Source organism: Tursiops truncatus, chromosome 9 (assembly GCF_011762595.2).
Source record: "Tursiops truncatus isolate mTurTru1 chromosome 9, mTurTru1.mat.Y, whole genome shotgun sequence".
NCBI classification, from domain to species: domain Eukaryota; kingdom Metazoa; phylum Chordata; class Mammalia; order Artiodactyla; family Delphinidae; genus Tursiops; species Tursiops truncatus.
Genome location: NC_047042.1, coordinates 37,967,627 through 37,986,027, shown reverse-complemented (window position 1 = coordinate 37,986,027; position 18,401 = coordinate 37,967,627). Strand labels below are relative to the sequence as shown.

The following is an 18,401-nucleotide window of genomic DNA, read 5'->3' as shown; positions in this document are numbered from 1 at the left end:
GTATGTAAATCGCAGAGCAGATCCATTACAGACTCATGGAACTTCTGAACTAAGGTCATGAGGAAGCAATTGTGTCACCATATACAAAGGGCAGAAGTGCAATGGCATTGGGAGGAATGGTTAACAAATTCAGGTCATGCCTGTCATTTTGTTTCATTCCATTACACTTAGAACTTTACCTTTTTCTACTTTTAGACTTCAGAATTTGCATCTACTTAATTTATCAAGAGAGAAATGAAAAAGGATATCATGCCATCTGCACTCTTCAAAATCTTAGAGACTAAAGGACATGAAAGCATTGCTTTTAATAAGATTAGGTTCATGCATTTGAAACATACCACAAACAAAAAAAGTTAATACCTGAGTTAATAAAAAGAAAGAAAAAGGTGTTTCTCATAGTTTGCACAAACTCTGTTCTTTACAAACTCTGGTCTTTCTCTTAAATTAACTGCTTTTATTTTTATAAGAAAATTCACATTGTTTTTGTAAAAACTCAAAGAACATAAGAAGGGTTACCAGGGGGGCGGGGCAGAGGGACAAAATGGGACACTGGGATTGACATATACACACTACTATATATAAAACAGATAACTAATAAGGACCTACTGTATAGCACAGGGAACTCTACTCAGTACTCTGTAACAGCCTATATGGGAAAAGAATGTAAAAAACAGTGGATATATGTATATGTATAACTGATTCATTTTGCTGTACACCTGAAACTAACACAACATTGTAAAAAACAAAAAAGAGAGCATAAGAAGGATTATATAGTAATGAAAATAATAATACAAGAAAATGAAAATGAACAGTGTCCTCCCAGCCCACCAAAAGTTCTATTCCTTCAGAAGCAAATCCTCTTACTATTTTCTGGTTTCAATTTCACTGGTATTTATTTCAATCTTTAAATTCTCTTTTATAACACTTTTTTTTGGGTTCACAAAACATATACATTGTCTATTGATTTCTTCTTATAATAAGAAAGTAATTGTCTCACATTTGTCACCTGCTACAACTCCTTTCCCCCTCTACATCAGAAAACTTTCTTAAACCTCCATTTTGCATCCATTTTCCATAAACAGCATCTTTTAACCCCTCTCTCTGTAAAATGGAAGACATTAGAGCTTCCACCAATATCTCCACTTCTCTCTATCCCCTCCCCACTCGCTATTTGCTTTCTCATTCTCTTGTTTTACAATGCTAAAGTTAAAGATATATACATTCTCTTCAATAGCCATAGTTACATTGTACACTATTTCTAAGAAGCATTCTAGGAATAAAGATGATTTACTATCTTTCTTTCTTTTGGGGGTCCTTATCCACTCCTGTGTCTCTCAATAGCAAAAATTTGGGGCAAAATTAAAATTAATTTTATATTTATACCCCAAGAAATCCTCAATTATTCCCAAGATCATATTACCTAAGTATTCCACTCCCTTCACACCTTCTGACTCTGCAGACCTCCTTTCTGTTCCAATCTCTGTTCCTGGTACTTGTCTTCATCCTGAAAAATCCTCTTACTGCCTTCTTGGAAATGTTGAATCTCTTGTTTCCTGGACCATATTTTCCTCTTTCTTGGTTTATTCCTTGTTTTGCCAGAGCACTTTGTTGAAAAACTCACTAAGAAAGGAATTTTCCAGGGAAAGCTTTTCTGAATGACTTAAATGTCTTTATTCTATCTACCTACTTCATTGATAGATTGACTGATTTGGAATTCTAGGTTAAACCTCATTTCCCCTCAGTCCTCTGAAGGCACTGTTATGTTGTCTTCCACCAGACTACTGCTATTGAGAAATCTGAAAAACATTTGTTCCATAACCTGGTCTTTCTGGAAACACTTAGGAGCCTTACTGCACAGAAATTTCATGGTGATGTGTCTGATTATAGATCTTTTCTTGTTGTTTTTGTTGTTCCTGTGTGTATAAGTTGGTGGGGTTTTTGTTTGTTTTGTGTGTTTTTTGGCAGCTTTCCTCCTCTATCTAGTGTCTCTTCATGAGACAGAGGCTGTAGTAAAAATAACTATGTACTTTGTCCACAAGTAGAGATTCTTGTCTCCCTTACTTAGGCTGCATGTAAACAGTCAAGGAGCCTTGTGTTAAGTTTTGGAACGATTAAAGGCCAAAATGAAATAGGCTTTGTTCTAGGGTACCAACTCTTAAATTTTTCAAAGTTCATTAGAGAAAAATTCTCATTTTATTTTCTGGGGCAGAATCACCTGGCTCTTGGCATTTCGTGCTAAATGCAGAGAAGTCTTCCACATAAAATTTTAATGAATTCTTATTTTAATTCCCACATTTCATTCCTATCCATTTCTATCTGTTGAGATTCCTCAGGGACAAATCTCCTTTTTTCTTATCTAGAGGCACTCCATATTCTTCACTGGGCCCTATGCCAGACTACTTTACCAGTCACTACTTACCCATGAGCTGGCTCTCACCTCCCCAAAGCTCCTAGCTTTCTAATTCCTCCCCTCCTATTCTCTTCTTTATTTCTAGATACATACTTCTTTTATTCTATTACTCCTAAAGGAATAGATTTTTAGGAGGGAAAGGAGATAGACTTGTAGGTTCAATACATCATTTGATATTGGAAGGCTCCCTTGTTTTTTTCTTTAATTTTAATATTCATTATAACAAAATTACAGAAGTTTTGGATATCTGTGTTTTGATTCTGATGATTGTTTGTTGTATTTAGTTTTAATATAGGCAGCTCCTAAGAAAGAAAACAGGAAACTTTGTTACTTTGTTAACAGTGAATGAGTAGAACTCAGGGATTTCCAAAGCTTCTGAGGGTGTTGTCTATAGAACTTATAGCTAAAAACATACATTGTACAACTATGTTCACAGCAGCATTGTCACAATAGCCCAAAGGTGGAAGCAACCCAACAGCCCATCAATGGACGAAAGCATAAACAAAATGTGGCATATGCATATAATGAAATATTCAGCCTTAAAAAGGTAGGAAATTCTGACACGATACAACATGGATGGGTCTTGAAAACATTACGCTAAGTGAAATAAGCCTGTCGCGTAAGGACAAATATGGTGTGAGTCCACTTTTATGAGGTGCCTAGAATACTCAAAATCATAGAAACAGAACGTAGGGTGGTGGTTTCCAGGGACTGGAGGAAGGAGGAAGGGAGAGTTAGTGTTTAATGGTTACAGAGTTTCAGTTTTGGAAGATGAAAAGTTCTGCAGAAGGATGGTGGGGATAATTACACATCAATGGGAATATACTTAATGCCATTGAACTGTACACTCAAAAATGGTTAAATTGTCAGTGTTATGTGTATTTTACATCAATAAAAATATTTTTAAAACATATTGGAGAATGTATTTCTTTGGTTCACATATGCTTTTCATTATTGATCACGATGGCATATATTAGCAATTGAGAAGGGTTCTATCTTTATATGTCTACTTTACCCTTTTTATATATTTTCCTTTCTCCCCCCCGACTTCAGAGAAAATAAAATTGCTCACATCCGAAACCCACACAGTTGGAAGAAGATCCAAGTAAATGGATCTCATGGTCCCCATCCATTCTACAGGGTGAAAGAGAACAACGGAGCAGGTGTTTGAAATTTGCAAGTGTTCATTTTTTTACTACCTCTCATGATATTCTGCTGTTTCAATTTCCAACATATAAAATGTTAATTTCATGCTTTAGATGAATCACTTTCCTTGGGGAAAAACCAGACTTAAACACCTTTATTTGTCTAGATTTTGTTCTTGACTTTCAGCTCAGTGAGAGATGATGTAATATATCAGATTCTAGATTCAAATGCTCCCGGTTCTCTTTCAGATCCTTCCATTTAACCACCATATGACTTTTAGCAAGGTGCTTACTCTCTCAAAGGCTCAGTATTCTCAGCTATAAAATGGGCATAATGAATACTTACTAGTGTGGATGTGAAGATCCAAGCAGTTAGTGCACAAGGCAAGAAATTGATAACCTGTTAGCATCTATGACATATTTGGGGGCCAAACTGCAGTTAGATTAGAGTTAATTAGGCCTTTTAGCATCATGGAATTATATTCAAGTAAAAACCCATATAAAATCAATTGTCTTTAATGCCATGAGGGGCACAGAAAAGACAACATAGGGATTTTTTTTCAGTTTATTAAATACAAAAAATTACAATAAAATTGCAAGTACAGTTTTCTAAAATGTGATTGTCTTTGTTAAGCCCATTTTGATTAGACAGAAAACAGCGTGTTCTAATAATTTGCTTAAAATCTGTTAAAAGTAATACCTCCTGGGGAAACAGCCTTTAATTTAATCTCTCCCATCTCCACCAATCTGAATATTTTAACAATTATCCTATATTTAATCTCCATCTCAAATATCAGAATGCTCATTTGAATTTGAATTTCTGAAGCTTTAAAAGAAATAAAATAGTATTTCTCTTTGGAGAAAGGCAAAGGAAGGAAGGAAGGAAGGAAGGAAGGGAAGGAGGGAGGAAGGAGAGAAGGAATGAAGGCAAGAAGGAAAGAAGGAAGGAAGGAAGGAGAGAGAAAGAAAAAAGGTTATTTTATAAAAAGAATCATGAGAGCTACAAATAAATTGTTTTATCATGTGATACTGGTATTAACAATAAAATTTAAAAAATCTATTCTTTTAAACTTTCCCCAGAATATAGTTTAAAAAAATTATGTAAGATTAAAATTCATGAAAGCATTTTTTTATATCCATATTATAATATACTTTACTTTATCATCTTTAAAAATGCCTCCAAAGTGGTCATCATCTTATTCACTGTTAATCTTCAATGCATATTTTGGTTGAATATTGATTTTAACTAATTTTATCAGTCCCTTTCAGAAAAATAAATTGAAAGGTATGATACATTTAAGTTAGAAAATCTAATGTCTTTCAGTTTGCTTGCCTGTTTTTTGGCAGTAAACACATTGGGTCTCGACTTCATTCTAACTTTATGGTATTTTGTTGAAAAGGCTTCTTATGAATATATTTCTGTTTCTGGTAGCTGAATGAATGAGGCCTAGCATTTCTGAGTATGCTTGACATCTCCTAAACCACATACTTTGGCCATGTATGATATATGGCTCCAGGATAAGTAGTTCTTTCATGAAAGACAGCAGGGCTTCTGCCTTGTGACTGCCAGTCTGCATCCGAAGGAGGCTACCCTTCTCATGGAAGCCAGGTGTGAACTGTGAGGGGTGAAGGCAGATGATTTGTCTGAAACTTAATCATATCCAGGGCTAGAACTTTCTTTTTGAAGATTAGAGCCCAAGAGCCTTGTTCAGTAAGGCTCTGAACCAACAGTGAATAGTGAAAACCATGATCTCTAAAGAATATGTGTCTTGTTTTCTATAAGAATAAGGTTAATAAAATTTCAATACCACTGCACTTAAGAGACTTGTTATATTGGCCTAGAATCAAAATTCATTAAGTAGGTTCCAAAAGTTCATGGTATGTATTCTTCCTGTCCAATCTTCTAAATATAGCTCTGTCCCATATAATTTTCAAAACTCTGTATACTGAATTTTAACTGTCCTCATACATAAGCTATTTAGTGGGCAAGATGTCCAGACCCACATGCTGTAGATGAAAACAAACCAACCCCCAAAACTCATCTGTGAGCATTTACAGGTATGTATATCAATATTCTTGTTGCTCTCAATACCTTGGTCATTACAGTTGGAAAGTCTCCCCTTTACTGGAGAAGTCAAGTCTAAGGCTGGTTATTTTTTCGCTAATATTTTGTTGGTAATTTGCCACTTGGTAAAACTGGCTTCAAGAGTTCCAGAAAACACTTGGCTCCCAACAACACAAAGGACCATTGCAAGCATTTTTGGTTAGTGCTGATTGAATGCAGATTGCAGGACTGTTTTGCTAGACCACATTATTCTTTCAAATGTTTCTCCAGTAGTCGCATATTACTTTCTAATGATAATCATTTGCATTCTCAAAGCCCGTTTTTGCCCCTGATGTTTTACGAGGAATTTACTCAGAGTTCATCTCTGTCTTCACTGTGCTTCCCTCTGGTTTGAGTGGAGGCCTGCAGCTTCTGGGCTTTGGCATAGCCATGGTAATAAATGGCTGCAAAGGACCAGTAGGAAGAAACCTATGAAAACCACCCAGCATAGGCTCTAGAGCAGGTGATGGGCAAAGTAGAATGCTATCATTTCCCATACTCACAGAAAAAGAAAAAATGAAGGGTGTGCTATGAACTCTATTTCAACACCATACTTAAGAGCTGTTTTTCTTAAGAATGTTACCGCTCTTAGTCTTCTAATGTAATGGAAAAGCTAAACCGAAGGTTAGGCAAGTCAGTTGGATGTTTGGGCCTAGCCAGCTCCCAGTTTTTCTTTTCGTGTCTGCTGCTTCCGCCCCCATATGCTTCTTTCTCTCCACTTCTGGTGGTCAAAGGCCTACTCTGCAGATGTTTCTCCCACACAGTGGAAACATTCTCTAATGTGTCTGTACACTTCCCGGCTCTGCTCATATGGGAAAAGGAAAAACTGGAGAGACATAATGAATTTCTGGATTGGTCTTATTCCCTTTTGTGCCTTTCAAAAGTGCTGAAACAGAGAAAAAAATTACTTTAGACCTATTCACCTTTCCCACACTGCTTGCTACAGAAATTGGTTTATAAAGTCATTGTTTTTACTTTTAAAAAGTAAATAAATAATCTTATCATACCATCTTTCAGAAGTCTCAAGACAGCTAGTCTGTGTTAGAAAACTTTTATAATTTGTTTAAATTGTATTTTTTTTTTTTTTTTTTTTCGGTACGCAGGTCTCTCATTGTTGTGGCCTCTCCCATTGCGGAGCACAGGCTCCGTATGCGCAGGCTCAGCGGCCACGGCTCACGGGCCCAGCCGTTCCGTGGCATGTGGGATCTTCCCGGACCAGGGCACGTACCCGTGTCCCCTGCATCGGCAGGCGGACTCTCAAGCACTGTGCCACCAGGGAAGCCCTGTATTGTTTTTAAAATAAGAGTGATAAATGCTGCAGACTTGGAAAATGAGACTATAAGCATATACATAGATTGCATCCTGGAATTTTCAAATAATTTTCATAAAGAGATGCTCTTCCCTATTTGCACAGCGGAGTACAGGACCAGTATGCTGAAAACGCAGGACTCACAGAACACAAAAGAAAAGAGTGGCTTTAATTTTCTCCACTCCCCCTCCATTCTCTCTGTAAAGCCCAAGCCATTTCTCTGCCCTTGAATGACATCTTGAGCAGCATCCATAAACGGGCCGAGTTCTCTTTGAATCTATTTCCTTTAGTCACTTTAGTCCTAAAAATATTCTCAGTTCAAAAATTAATATGCCAATGTCTCTGTTTGAAAACCAACTCTGAACTTTATTAGAGGTTCTTCCTCTCCTGTGACCCCTCCCTCCTGATTTGGCCTGCTGCAGGTGAGAAGTATGTAGTGAACCTGTGAGTGTGTGCTGTGTGTGTGTGTGTGTGTGTGTGTGTGTGTGTGTGTGTGTGTGTGTGTGTATGTGTATGTGTCCTGTAGGAAGGGTATTGGGGTTTTGATCTTGGTTTCTCTTTACTTTATCATGTCTTCTCTGCTGAAGCTCAGAGCTTAGTCATGGTTGAAACCTAAGGGTCAGGAAAGTGCTTTCCTGGCCACCACTGATTTCCTGCTATTTCCCCACACCCTTGGGGGAAAATAAGACTAACTATCCGCTAGGATCTCTCAGGTCAATTCCTGACAAGGGTGATGCCTTCCCAACTGCTACTCCTGGCTCCAACCTCATGTCACCATTGGGCTGTACACCTCCAGCATCTCTTAACCGGCGTCCTGTCCCCCCAGCTGTCCTATGCCAGCTCTCACACTCACTGTGGCCTTCTAGTTCATGGGAAAACTTGCAAACGAGACCCAGTGCCATGAGTGTGGTTACTTCCCAAATGCAGCCACTGGCCACTTGGCCAGAGATGGGTCAGACAGAAGTCCACCGAAGCACGGCACAAGCTTCAGAGGATGAATAGCTAGCTCTTAATTGGCTTCTCTGAAGCTTCGCTTACAAAGTTTGAGGGAAGGGGAAGGAAGCACTGCCAACTTTTCCCATGTCAAGCGAGGGACAGGTGGAATCTTCATTCCATCAAGCTCTCTCCAGAAATTCTCTCTCCTATCCTCATTTCCTAAACTCACAAATCTTCTTTTGTGTGAGGAGTTAAGAGTCTTAGCATGAATTTAAGACAGTGGAGGTCTTTCATGGTTTTCTATAATCTCACTTTGGAATTTAGGATTAGCTGGTAACTATTATCTTGGGATTCAGCCAAAACTGAGATTGAAAGATATTGGTTTTACCTTGGGTTAATATATGGTCTTAAATAACTAGGGAGTTCATTAATTCACTCATGACACATACTTATTGAGCACCTCCTGTGTGTCAGTCATTATTTGAGTAGCTGGGGAAACAGGACTATAAAACTATAAGAAATCCCTGCTCTCACAGACACTTAGCGGAGAGTACTAAGTATTCTCTGTTGATTTAAATAAAATAAACAAGAAAGATAAGTAAAACTAAAGCATGCAAGTAATAAGGAGAAAAATAAATAGAAGAATTCTTTGGGGATATGTGTGTGTGTGTGTGTGTGTGTGTGTGTGTGTGTGTGTGTGATTTTAGTGAGAGAAAACTTCATTAAGAAGGCATTTGATTAAAGACCTGTTGAGGTTAGAGATCAAATCACACAAACAATATCAGTTTGCTAGGGCTTCCACAGCAATGTACCGCAAACTGCGTGGCTGAAACAACAGAAATTTGTGGTCTCACAGCTCTGGAGGCTAGAAGTCCAAAACTAATGTGTCACTGGGTTTGGTTCCTTCTTAGAGTTGTGAGGGAATATATGTTCCATGACTCTCTCCTAGCTTCTGATAGTTTGCAGGCAACCTTGGTTGTTCTTGACTGGGAGACACATCACCCTGATTTTTGCCTTCACGTTTCCACGGCATTCTCCCTGAGTGTATGTTTGCCCAAATTTCCACATTTTGTAAGAACACCAGTCGTATTGGGTAAGGGTCCATGCTACTCCAGTATAACCTCATCTCAACCTAATTACATCTATTGACTACACTATTTCCAAATAAGGTCACATCTTAGGTTTTCGGCAGGGTGGGGGGTTAAGACTTGAACATTTGAATTTTGGGTGGACACAATTCAACCCATAATGCCAACATCTGGAGGAAGACACTGCAGGTAGATGAAAGAGTACAGATTGATAAACATTTTATGCAAGTTACATATTTAGCATGAATTTTCTGGAAAAAATTCCGTACTTAATTTATCATTAAACATGCATTTATTTATCAATTTTTTGCTTACTGATGCAAATTAGCAGCCTGATGGTTTTGTTCCTGCAGAGTATTGTATAGGACAAGGTAAGGCTTCTTAGTGTGCCACGTGGCTGCCAGATGCCGTTGTTAGACAGTCTCCCCACATCTCCTGCCTAGAAGGAATTAGCCATCCTTAGACACTGACTGTCTTAGCACACAGCGTATTACCAGCAAAGTAAAATGCATGCTGTGTACTATTCCTGAAAGGAGATGTTAGTTGCATTTTGTCTGAATAGGGCAGAGCAGAAGGAACAGAAACTATTACATATGGACATCTTTCATACTTAACTTTGTATTAAAGTGAGAACTCTCTTCACTGCACATCCACCTTTCACTTTATTACAAGAAGCCCTGGCAAAAGCCAAAAGTACAAAATCCATGTCTATCAAACTTAATCCAGTACATTTTAATTCTGCTATTAATAATATATCATTAAAAATGAGGGCGTCTCTGGTGGCGCAGTGGTTGAGAGTCCGCCTGCCGATGCAGGGGACACGGGTTCGTGCCCCGGTCCGGGAAGATCCCACATGCCACGGAGCGGCTGGGCCCGTGAGCCATGGCCACTGAGCCTGTGCGTCCGGAGCCTGTGCTCCGCAGCGGGAGAGGCCACAACAGTGAGAAGCCCGCGTACCGCAAAAAAACAAAAACAAAAACAAATAAAACCCACAAAAAAATGAAACATCAGGGGCAAATATAAACACGGCTATGACACCAATATTTTTTGATCACACTTCCTTTTTTTTTAAAGTTATTTATTTATTTATTTAACATCTTTACTGGAGTATAATTCCTTTACAGTGTTGTGTTACTGTCTGCTGTATAACAAAGTGAATCAGCTATATGTATACATATATCCCCATATCCCCTCCCTCTTGTGTCTCCCTCCCACCCTCCCTATCCCACCCTTCTAGGTGGTCACAAAGCACCGAGCTGATCTCCCTGTGCTATGCCGCTGCTTCTCACTGCCTATCTATTTTACATTTGGTAGTGTATATATGTCCACGCCACTCTCTCACTTCGTCCCAGCTTACCCTTCCCCCTCCCCGTGTCCTCAAGTCCATTCTCTATGTCTGCGTCTTTATTCCTGTCCTGCCCCTAGGCTCATCAGAACTATTTTTTGTTTTTTAGATTCTATATATATGTGTTAGCATATGGTATTTGTTTTTCTGACTTACTTCACTCTGTACGACAGAATCTAGGTCCATCCACCTCACTACAAATAACTCTGCTAGACTTCTGTCCTCTCCCCATCTCACTGACACTTACCTAAGCTTTAAACTTTCAGGTTTTTTTCAGGTTTGTGAGGATATGCAAAATAATCTCATAGTAAAGTATACTTTTCCTTGGATGGCATATCTAAATATCCATGCTTATTTAATCATTATCACCCCATTCTTTTAATTAGTTATAGAAACAATATTCCCTTACATGGTACATCTCTCCTGCGTATTTCTGAATCTCAAGGAGAGGGTCTAGAGAAGTTTTCTTTCACTCTAGATTGCTTATAGCCTCTGTAACTTATCATTAGTAGAACCCTGAACAATATAGACTCTCTGGTACCACTTGAATCTTACGAAATCAGAATTCCAATGTTCCTACCAGCAAGTTTTCATTTTTAAAAAGATCCACGGATAATCCTAGTACATAAAGACAAAGGCTACTTCTTCCTGTGTTCTGCAATGTAAATCTATGCAAGTTAGGATTTTGGATTTATTGATGTTAAAACTAAAGGAGAACACACCTAGGGATTGATAGATACTGGTGAGTCTGGAATGGTTGAAAATCTGACTAAAGAGGTATGACACTTGCAGAATTCTAAAAAGCAGACACAACCCACAAGAGAAAACCATCAGTGCTTGCTTATTTGCTTTTTTTGCTAATGACTTTTTCCAATTGAGTTTTTGGTGAGGGAGAAGTTATCTGTTATGCTATTGAGAAGAAAAGGCAGCAGACTGGAGCAAGTTCTGAAAAAATACCCCAGTAACAGATAGAACATTGTTAAATCTACTTTCCTTGAGGTAGGCTTAAGATGGGGCCTGACACATTCCTTAGTTCTGCTGAAGATAGTGACATGAGAAATGTTTAAGATTCTGAAAGCCAGACTACCTCCGTGTTCTCTATCTTTCCTTGGGATTCTGGAAGCTACAAATGTAAAAATATAGAGGAGAGGGCATAAAAAAGGGAACTCACTTTCTAACTACCGTTGCTCTCCCTAATAAATCACAGTATGTTCATCATAATGTACACCATACCTTAAAGCATTCCACTCTATGGTTCTATTGCAGAACGTACACTGAATAACTGAATCATATATGACCAGTAAAGTGAAACGTGAGAACCTCTGATAAACATTAATGCAAGCAGGTAATGTTAACTATAACAAAGATTCATGTACTTTGGTGATCCACTGAACTTCAGATACTCAAGGACAGATCCACATATTGCTGAATATCATGGCCATGAGATGATTAGATTAAGTTTAACCAAAATAATTAGAAAGAACAAGATGAAGGGGAAGTAAATGACACAACAAATAGAGCTAGAGTAATGGCCCATTTTATCAAATCAAATCAAGTACAGGAATGGACTTCTTTTAGACATATGGCAATCCTATAAAATAACCTGGGCCTTATCACTTTCAGAAAGATCTTATGTTCTGTACTCGTGCACCTAGTCAACTAATCCATCCTGTAACCAAACTACTTTTTCTCTGAACTTTGTTTTGTACCTTGGAGCATCAAATTGAATAGGAAGTTCTCTGAACTTAAACTCCTGAGGCTGTATTCTAAGGTTCTGCCTTGGGTATCTGATATCATGTAAAGGAGAAACATGGCCTTCAATGTCAGAACTCAGAGGTTTTAAATTTTCTTCTGACAATCGATTAAGCATGATAGGTCTGAGCACGTTTTTTAAACTCTCTCAGCCTCAGAATTCTCTTCTGTAAAATGGTATCAACAGCACTTAATTCCCAGGATTTTAGAGAGTAAAGGAAAGAATGCTAATCGAGTATTACTCAATAAACAAATATGTCTTCCCTCTCTCCAGCCTTCCTTATGGTAGATTATCAAACCTGAGAATATTCATAATCATTTCAAAGTCAGTTGACACCTCTCCAGTACAAGTGCTGAGTAATTGATGAACCCTATTTTTAGTGCTTTTCTCGAGAGAATGAGAGAGAGAGAGAGAGGTAAAGTGTTTCCAGTCAAGAGTAAGCATAAATTACATGGCATGACTCAAGATTAATTTACAACATTAATAATAGTTATCTGATCTGTTGTCATGTATTAGTGCTCGACAAGAGAAAACTTGACTGGAAAACTAACAAGGTTGAAGGTGAAGAAAAAAGTGCCCTGATTAACACACACAGGCCTTGGGAATATTACCTATCTGGGAATCACTTCTACTTTCAAAGGCCTGAAAATTCCTAGCTTGAAAATGTCTGCATTTCTAAAAAAATAATAATAATAATTTATAATCATAGTGAGAGTAACTAGGAGAAAAGAAAATAGATTAATTTGAGTTGACTAAAAGAAAACTAAACTTCAGCATAAAAGTATCTTTTATCAATTTTGAATTCTTTATTTCCATTATTAAGCTCATTCCTAGACCACTCCTATAAATTCATATATATTCAAGCATATATACATGTTTATACATGACTCATGGCGAAACCAATGAACTGTCATAACACATTAAAAATCTACTTACAGATTTGTGGAAGCTCTCTTTTCTTTGCTGTTCTTGAAGGCTGTAACCTATAGACTGAAGGGTTTTAGGATGTAGAATATGGGTATTCAGAGTTTTTATGCTATAAAATTAGCAATTTCAAGCCAACAGAGGTTTCACTGCTTTAATACGATTCTAAATATGCCAAGCCCAGCAAGAACTGTTGGTAAGGGAGAAGAATAGGGCTAATATCTGTTATGGGTTCAAGTATTTGCTCTAGCTCTGTGTTAAATTAAGAAGTAAAAAAAGATGAATGAAGCAAAGCCAATTCCCTACTTCTGATGCTTGAAATATAATTTGTTAATTTTTTCCATCATGCAAAATTTAATCTTCCTCTGCTTTTCCAGTTTTCAAAATAAATGTGCTTCAGTTTTGCATCGTGAGTCCAGACACCTGCAGTTTGATTCTTCTTACTAGTTCCACAACTTTTCTCTGTTCAAAGGTTAGAAAACATATTAAAAATAAGTCAACCGGGCTTCCCTGGTGGCACAGTGGTTGGGGGTCCACCTGCCGATGCAGGGGGCGCGGGTTCGTGCCCCGGTCCGGGAGGATCCCGCGTGCTGCGGGGCAGCTGGGCCCGGGAGCCATGGCCGCTGAGCCTGCGCGTCCGGAGCCTGTGCTCCACAACGGGAGAAGCCACGGCGGTGGGAGGCCCGAGTACCGCAAAAAAAAAAAAAAAAAAAAAAAGTCAACCAACTGATCAGCCTCTTTAAACCAGCAATGAATACAGGCAAAGCTCAGTGAAGGACAGTATTAACTGTTTTAGTGCTTATAACTTTGGTTACTTAAATTGTAACTTTAAATCTAAGAAATACTGGAAGAAGGAAAGAAAAATATTCCAACTGTTTTCAGACCTTCCCCCTTTGAACCATTTCCTGCTTATCTCTGTCAATTCCCTCCTAATGAAATACTTGGCAGATTTTTACAATCCCAATGAATAATATACACACAATGCTTGGACAATTTTATTTAGAGAGTCTTTTAACATGATTGTGACAATTTAAAATAGCACAGAAATACTGCACACTCCTCAATTTGCCAAAACAAACTGACCAAACATATTAGACATATGTATCACAAATTAATCTACGGAATAAATGAATTCTGACGAATTCTGGTGATTTTCATTTCAGTGATGTCATTTTCTGTAATGTTACTCCTTAGGTTATATGGCTTTCAAAGGTAAACCTAGCCTTAGGCAGACAACTCATGTAATACATTTTTATGACAACAAATATGTATCCAAGCACAATTTTAGCAGACAGCAAATGAAAAGTTGTCTAAACAATGCTAATAAAATCTTAATTCCTTTTACTGTTTTGAAGTTATCCCTTATTCTCATACTCATTGGCTTAGATGTTACCAGTGGATGTAACATCATTCTATTTGAAATCATCTTCTTTCAACCCTAGCAATAAAGTAACTGCAGCTGACTTTAATTTTAATAGAGAATAATAAATGTGGAAAGGAAGCAAGAGTACATAAATGTATTTACCTCACATTAGAGAAATAGTTCATATAATCATTATATAAAATTATACTTCCATAGGCAGTAGTAATATATTATTGTTGTGGACAAATGATTAAAACAAGAGAGTTGTGTACAAACGTTTAGTCATTTCCCAGGGTCTGAGACAAGTTGTTTCATGCTTCTTACTCCCCAGAAAGCAAAGCAGATGGAAAAAAAAACCTGAAGAAATAAAATACAGAGAGGAAGAACAATTAAAATTGATTCAATACTTCTGTTCAACTGAGTTAGAAATACCTTTCTAGGGGAAAATGAATATACATATTTTAAGCAATTAAATTATTCAAATTGAATCTAGCAGTTGTTCACTGATAGAATTTAGCCAACCCAGCTTAAAACATGTTATGTGAAGAGTAGGAGTAAAAAGTTTTGTTTCTGTGGCTTATAAAATAAAATATCCTCACAAATCTGGGTCATTTCTAGGGATGGGGCTATATAAATTAGGCAGTGAATGAAACAGAACTGTCTTCCGGCTTTTGGATACATTGCATGTCGTTTGTATTCTACTAAACAATCTCATTATTTATATAGTTTAAGAAGCCTTCGGAAAAGGAGAAATAAAAACAGTATTAAGGAATCATTTATCTCTGAGGCAATGTGATCTACCATATTATGAACTTCACCCAACATGAATTAAATTCTAAACACTGCTGACTTAACTACTTAGTCTTTTGATCTTCCCAGGTATAAAACTGTAACTGCAAAATTCTCTTTAAAATTGAAGACATACTAAATCATAATAAACAGTCATAAGAATTCATTGAGTTTACCCCTTTGCTTTCAAGTAACACCACACATTCCCAATAAATCACCAAAATTTAACCAAGTGAAAGTGTTGACTTCTTATGATCCTCGCAAGAATGATAATACAGCCATCCTCAGGAAGAATTAACCGGTTGCAGAAATTTTCATTGTGTGTCATCTAAATGCCATAAGACCTAAACACACACACCTTCTGCTCTTCTTGAGGTAAAATCTAGAAAGTGGTCATAGTCCTTACACCTCAGAGCTTTCCAAAGTCAACCCTTACCCTTTACCTATACACTAAAATTAAGCTATAGGATTTCCTTTATGATCTCCATTTTATGTGTTATTAGAGTGATGATGAAAAATGTCCAAACAGCTGGGGATATGGGGAAAGCTGGGAAAGCGTTTCTCCATACTTTTTTTTACTGTGCAAACCTCTTCCAATGATTAAAATATGACCACTTGCCTCTCCCCAGAATGATCACAATTACTGAAAGATCCATTAAAATGTACCAAGAGACATAGTCAAGCAATAAGATGAAGGCGTGGGGAACTTTCTGGGGTGATGGACTAAAGTGAAGCCAAGGCCATTAACTGAGGCCAGTCATTCATTCACAGAAAATACCCTCAACTGCCATGAATTTGCTATTAAAGCCTGGATATGAAAATAACAACAACAAAACCCTCTTAAACCCGGATATTTAGATTAGATGGGTAGGTTGTTCAGTTTCATAGGAACCTTCTTGTTCTTTCTAGAGAACCATTATCCTTTACATTAGCTAATCTGATAGTCTTATTCAAATCCATGTGTTACTTTCAGTCTATAACATCCACAATATAAAAAAGAAATACCAAAAATAAAATCAAAAGTCATTTTGAAGCAGGAGTCAAGAATAATATTAACATTCTGGAGTTGCCTCAGAAATCAAATGCAATATACTTAAAGGCTGGTTTTGATTTTGTTTCTTTTGACTGTACTTCAACTAAAATGACCTCATGGGATTTCTCACGCGGTGCCAAGCAAAGTAATATCAAGATAAGGGATATTTGTGAAAGTTAGTAGATTGTGCAGTGAATTACATTTGTATATGCATATGGGTTAATGTTGGCAGAGGGATAGCTGAGAAGACAGCTTTCAAGTGGGACAAAGATGATAAATCTATGATATCGGGGTGAATAGTTTAATTTGGATCCATAATATTAACTGAGCAACTAATTGATACTTTGTGCTGTGCAAGGCACTGGTATCTGAAAAATATTTGGCAGCAGAAATTTTTATTGGTTTTCAATCTAGTGTCTAAGGTCACATGGATTATTTCATTGGTTGAAGTCTAGGGAGAATGAAACCTCTACAACTGTGTGTAAAATTTTGTATGTCATAATTCTCCTCTTCCCTACTCTCCACCCACTAGACTATCCATACTTTCATCTAGGATCTCTGAAATATTAAGAACCTCTGATCTAACAAGAGTGTGAGAAAGGTTATAATTCAGTACTTGCCTTTGTTGTTAATTCACCACTTCCCAACTAAATCCTTCCACTTTTGAAACTATAAATCCAGTCCTATTTCCTTAAGGACCCATCCCTAATGAAAACACAAAGATCTTATCGTATTACCTAAAATGCTTTTACCTTCTTACCAAAAAGTGCAATGTTGCGCAGTTTGTAGTTTTATTTTGTTTCTCTATTTTTGGTTTTCTAGTTTTTCAGGCCCCTATGTATTATCCTTCCAAATGGAGGAGAAAAGCTAATGAAGTGAAGGGGTCAGATTCACATGTAAGATTAATGCACAGTGAAACCCTTGCTTAGGCTGGGCATTGTCTTAGATGCCTTTACTGGATTATAATGTTTTATTCTCACAGCAAACTTGGAGAATTGGTATCCAGTTTACTGGTGAGGCAATGGGAACTCATAATTTATGTGGTTTACCAAGCAGTCACAAAACTACTAAATATCAGAGCTTGTATGATGTTTTTGTTTACTTAATGTTCCCCAGAAAATCAAACTACACATCCTGGCAAGTTAGTTCAGTGAATATGAACATCAATAGTGAATTCATTTTCTCTTTTTTAGTAATCACTGTACTTTTTTGCCACTAACTACTAGGTTTCTAAGACCTTTTCACAATCAATATTTTAAGCATAAAGTGGATTTTTTTATATATAATGAAATCCAGATTGGCACAAGATCATAGAAATTCAACGCAATGAATATGTCCTTCTCAAAATATGCATGACCCTGAAATAGACACCCAGTTTTATTAGAAAATAGTTAAACAGGAAGACACAGATTTGCTTTTATATTTTTGAATGTGTGTATATACTTATAATAGATCTAAACATACATTTCATATATCATTTTAAGCTGGAAAACTACTTAACATGAACTCAATATGATCACTTGATTATTATAGTCATTTTATTTTAAATTTTCCCTTGTCCAATCTTCCTCTTGATTTTTGTATTAGGTTGTTCATTTTAGTTCTCCATAGCTGATCAGATTAAAAGTGTCATTTGAGATAATCGCTCATTAACATATTTCTCAATCAACTATTTGTACAATGAAGGCAGGGGAATTACTACTTAGGCCAGTGTAAGACTACATGGCAACCACAGCACTTTTTCTTTGCAATATTCTTCCCTAATCTGTAGATATGATGCTTCCAGATACGTACAAACTCAATGAACACTTATTTTATTCTAGGTCTGGGCAAGTCCCATGATTTTAACAGCTGGATTCAAAATATGAAACAGAGGAAGTTCACTCTTGGTGTCAAGCCCTCTCTGTGTAACACATCATTAGTGGCCCTTGTCTTCAGGCTATTTCCTTGACTTCCCAGGGCCCTCCACTCTGATGCCTGACCTTTGGCCTGTACAGATGCTCTCCACATTTTCTCCGCCCCTTTCCCAAAAGTTCACCAATTGGCAGGTGGCTAATCTGAGCCATTAATCCATAATAAAATGTCAGCGGGAACTGATGTGTCATTCTGCTGCTCCTCCCCATTAAGTCTGTGTTTTTAGAGGCCTTATTAAAAATGGAGGAAATCAGGCATCTAATCCTTTTTTTTAACGTTTTAAAATTG

The 18,401-nt window shown here is 37.2% G+C and overlaps 1 protein-coding gene across 1 annotated transcript in view; it reads right to left on the bottom strand.

The window, feature by feature from the left end:
* Positions 1-13,979: 13,979 nt before the first annotated feature.
* AGMO (alkylglycerol monooxygenase) overlaps positions 13,980-18,401 on the bottom strand; it is a 332,983-nt gene continuing 328,561 nt past the window's right edge. The window contains exon 13 of the mRNA XM_019931434.3: positions 13,980-14,734. Coding sequence (XP_019786993.1) covers positions 14,660-14,734 — 75 coding nt within the window. The 3' untranslated portion in view covers positions 13,980-14,659. The remainder of the gene's footprint in view (positions 14,735-18,401) is intronic.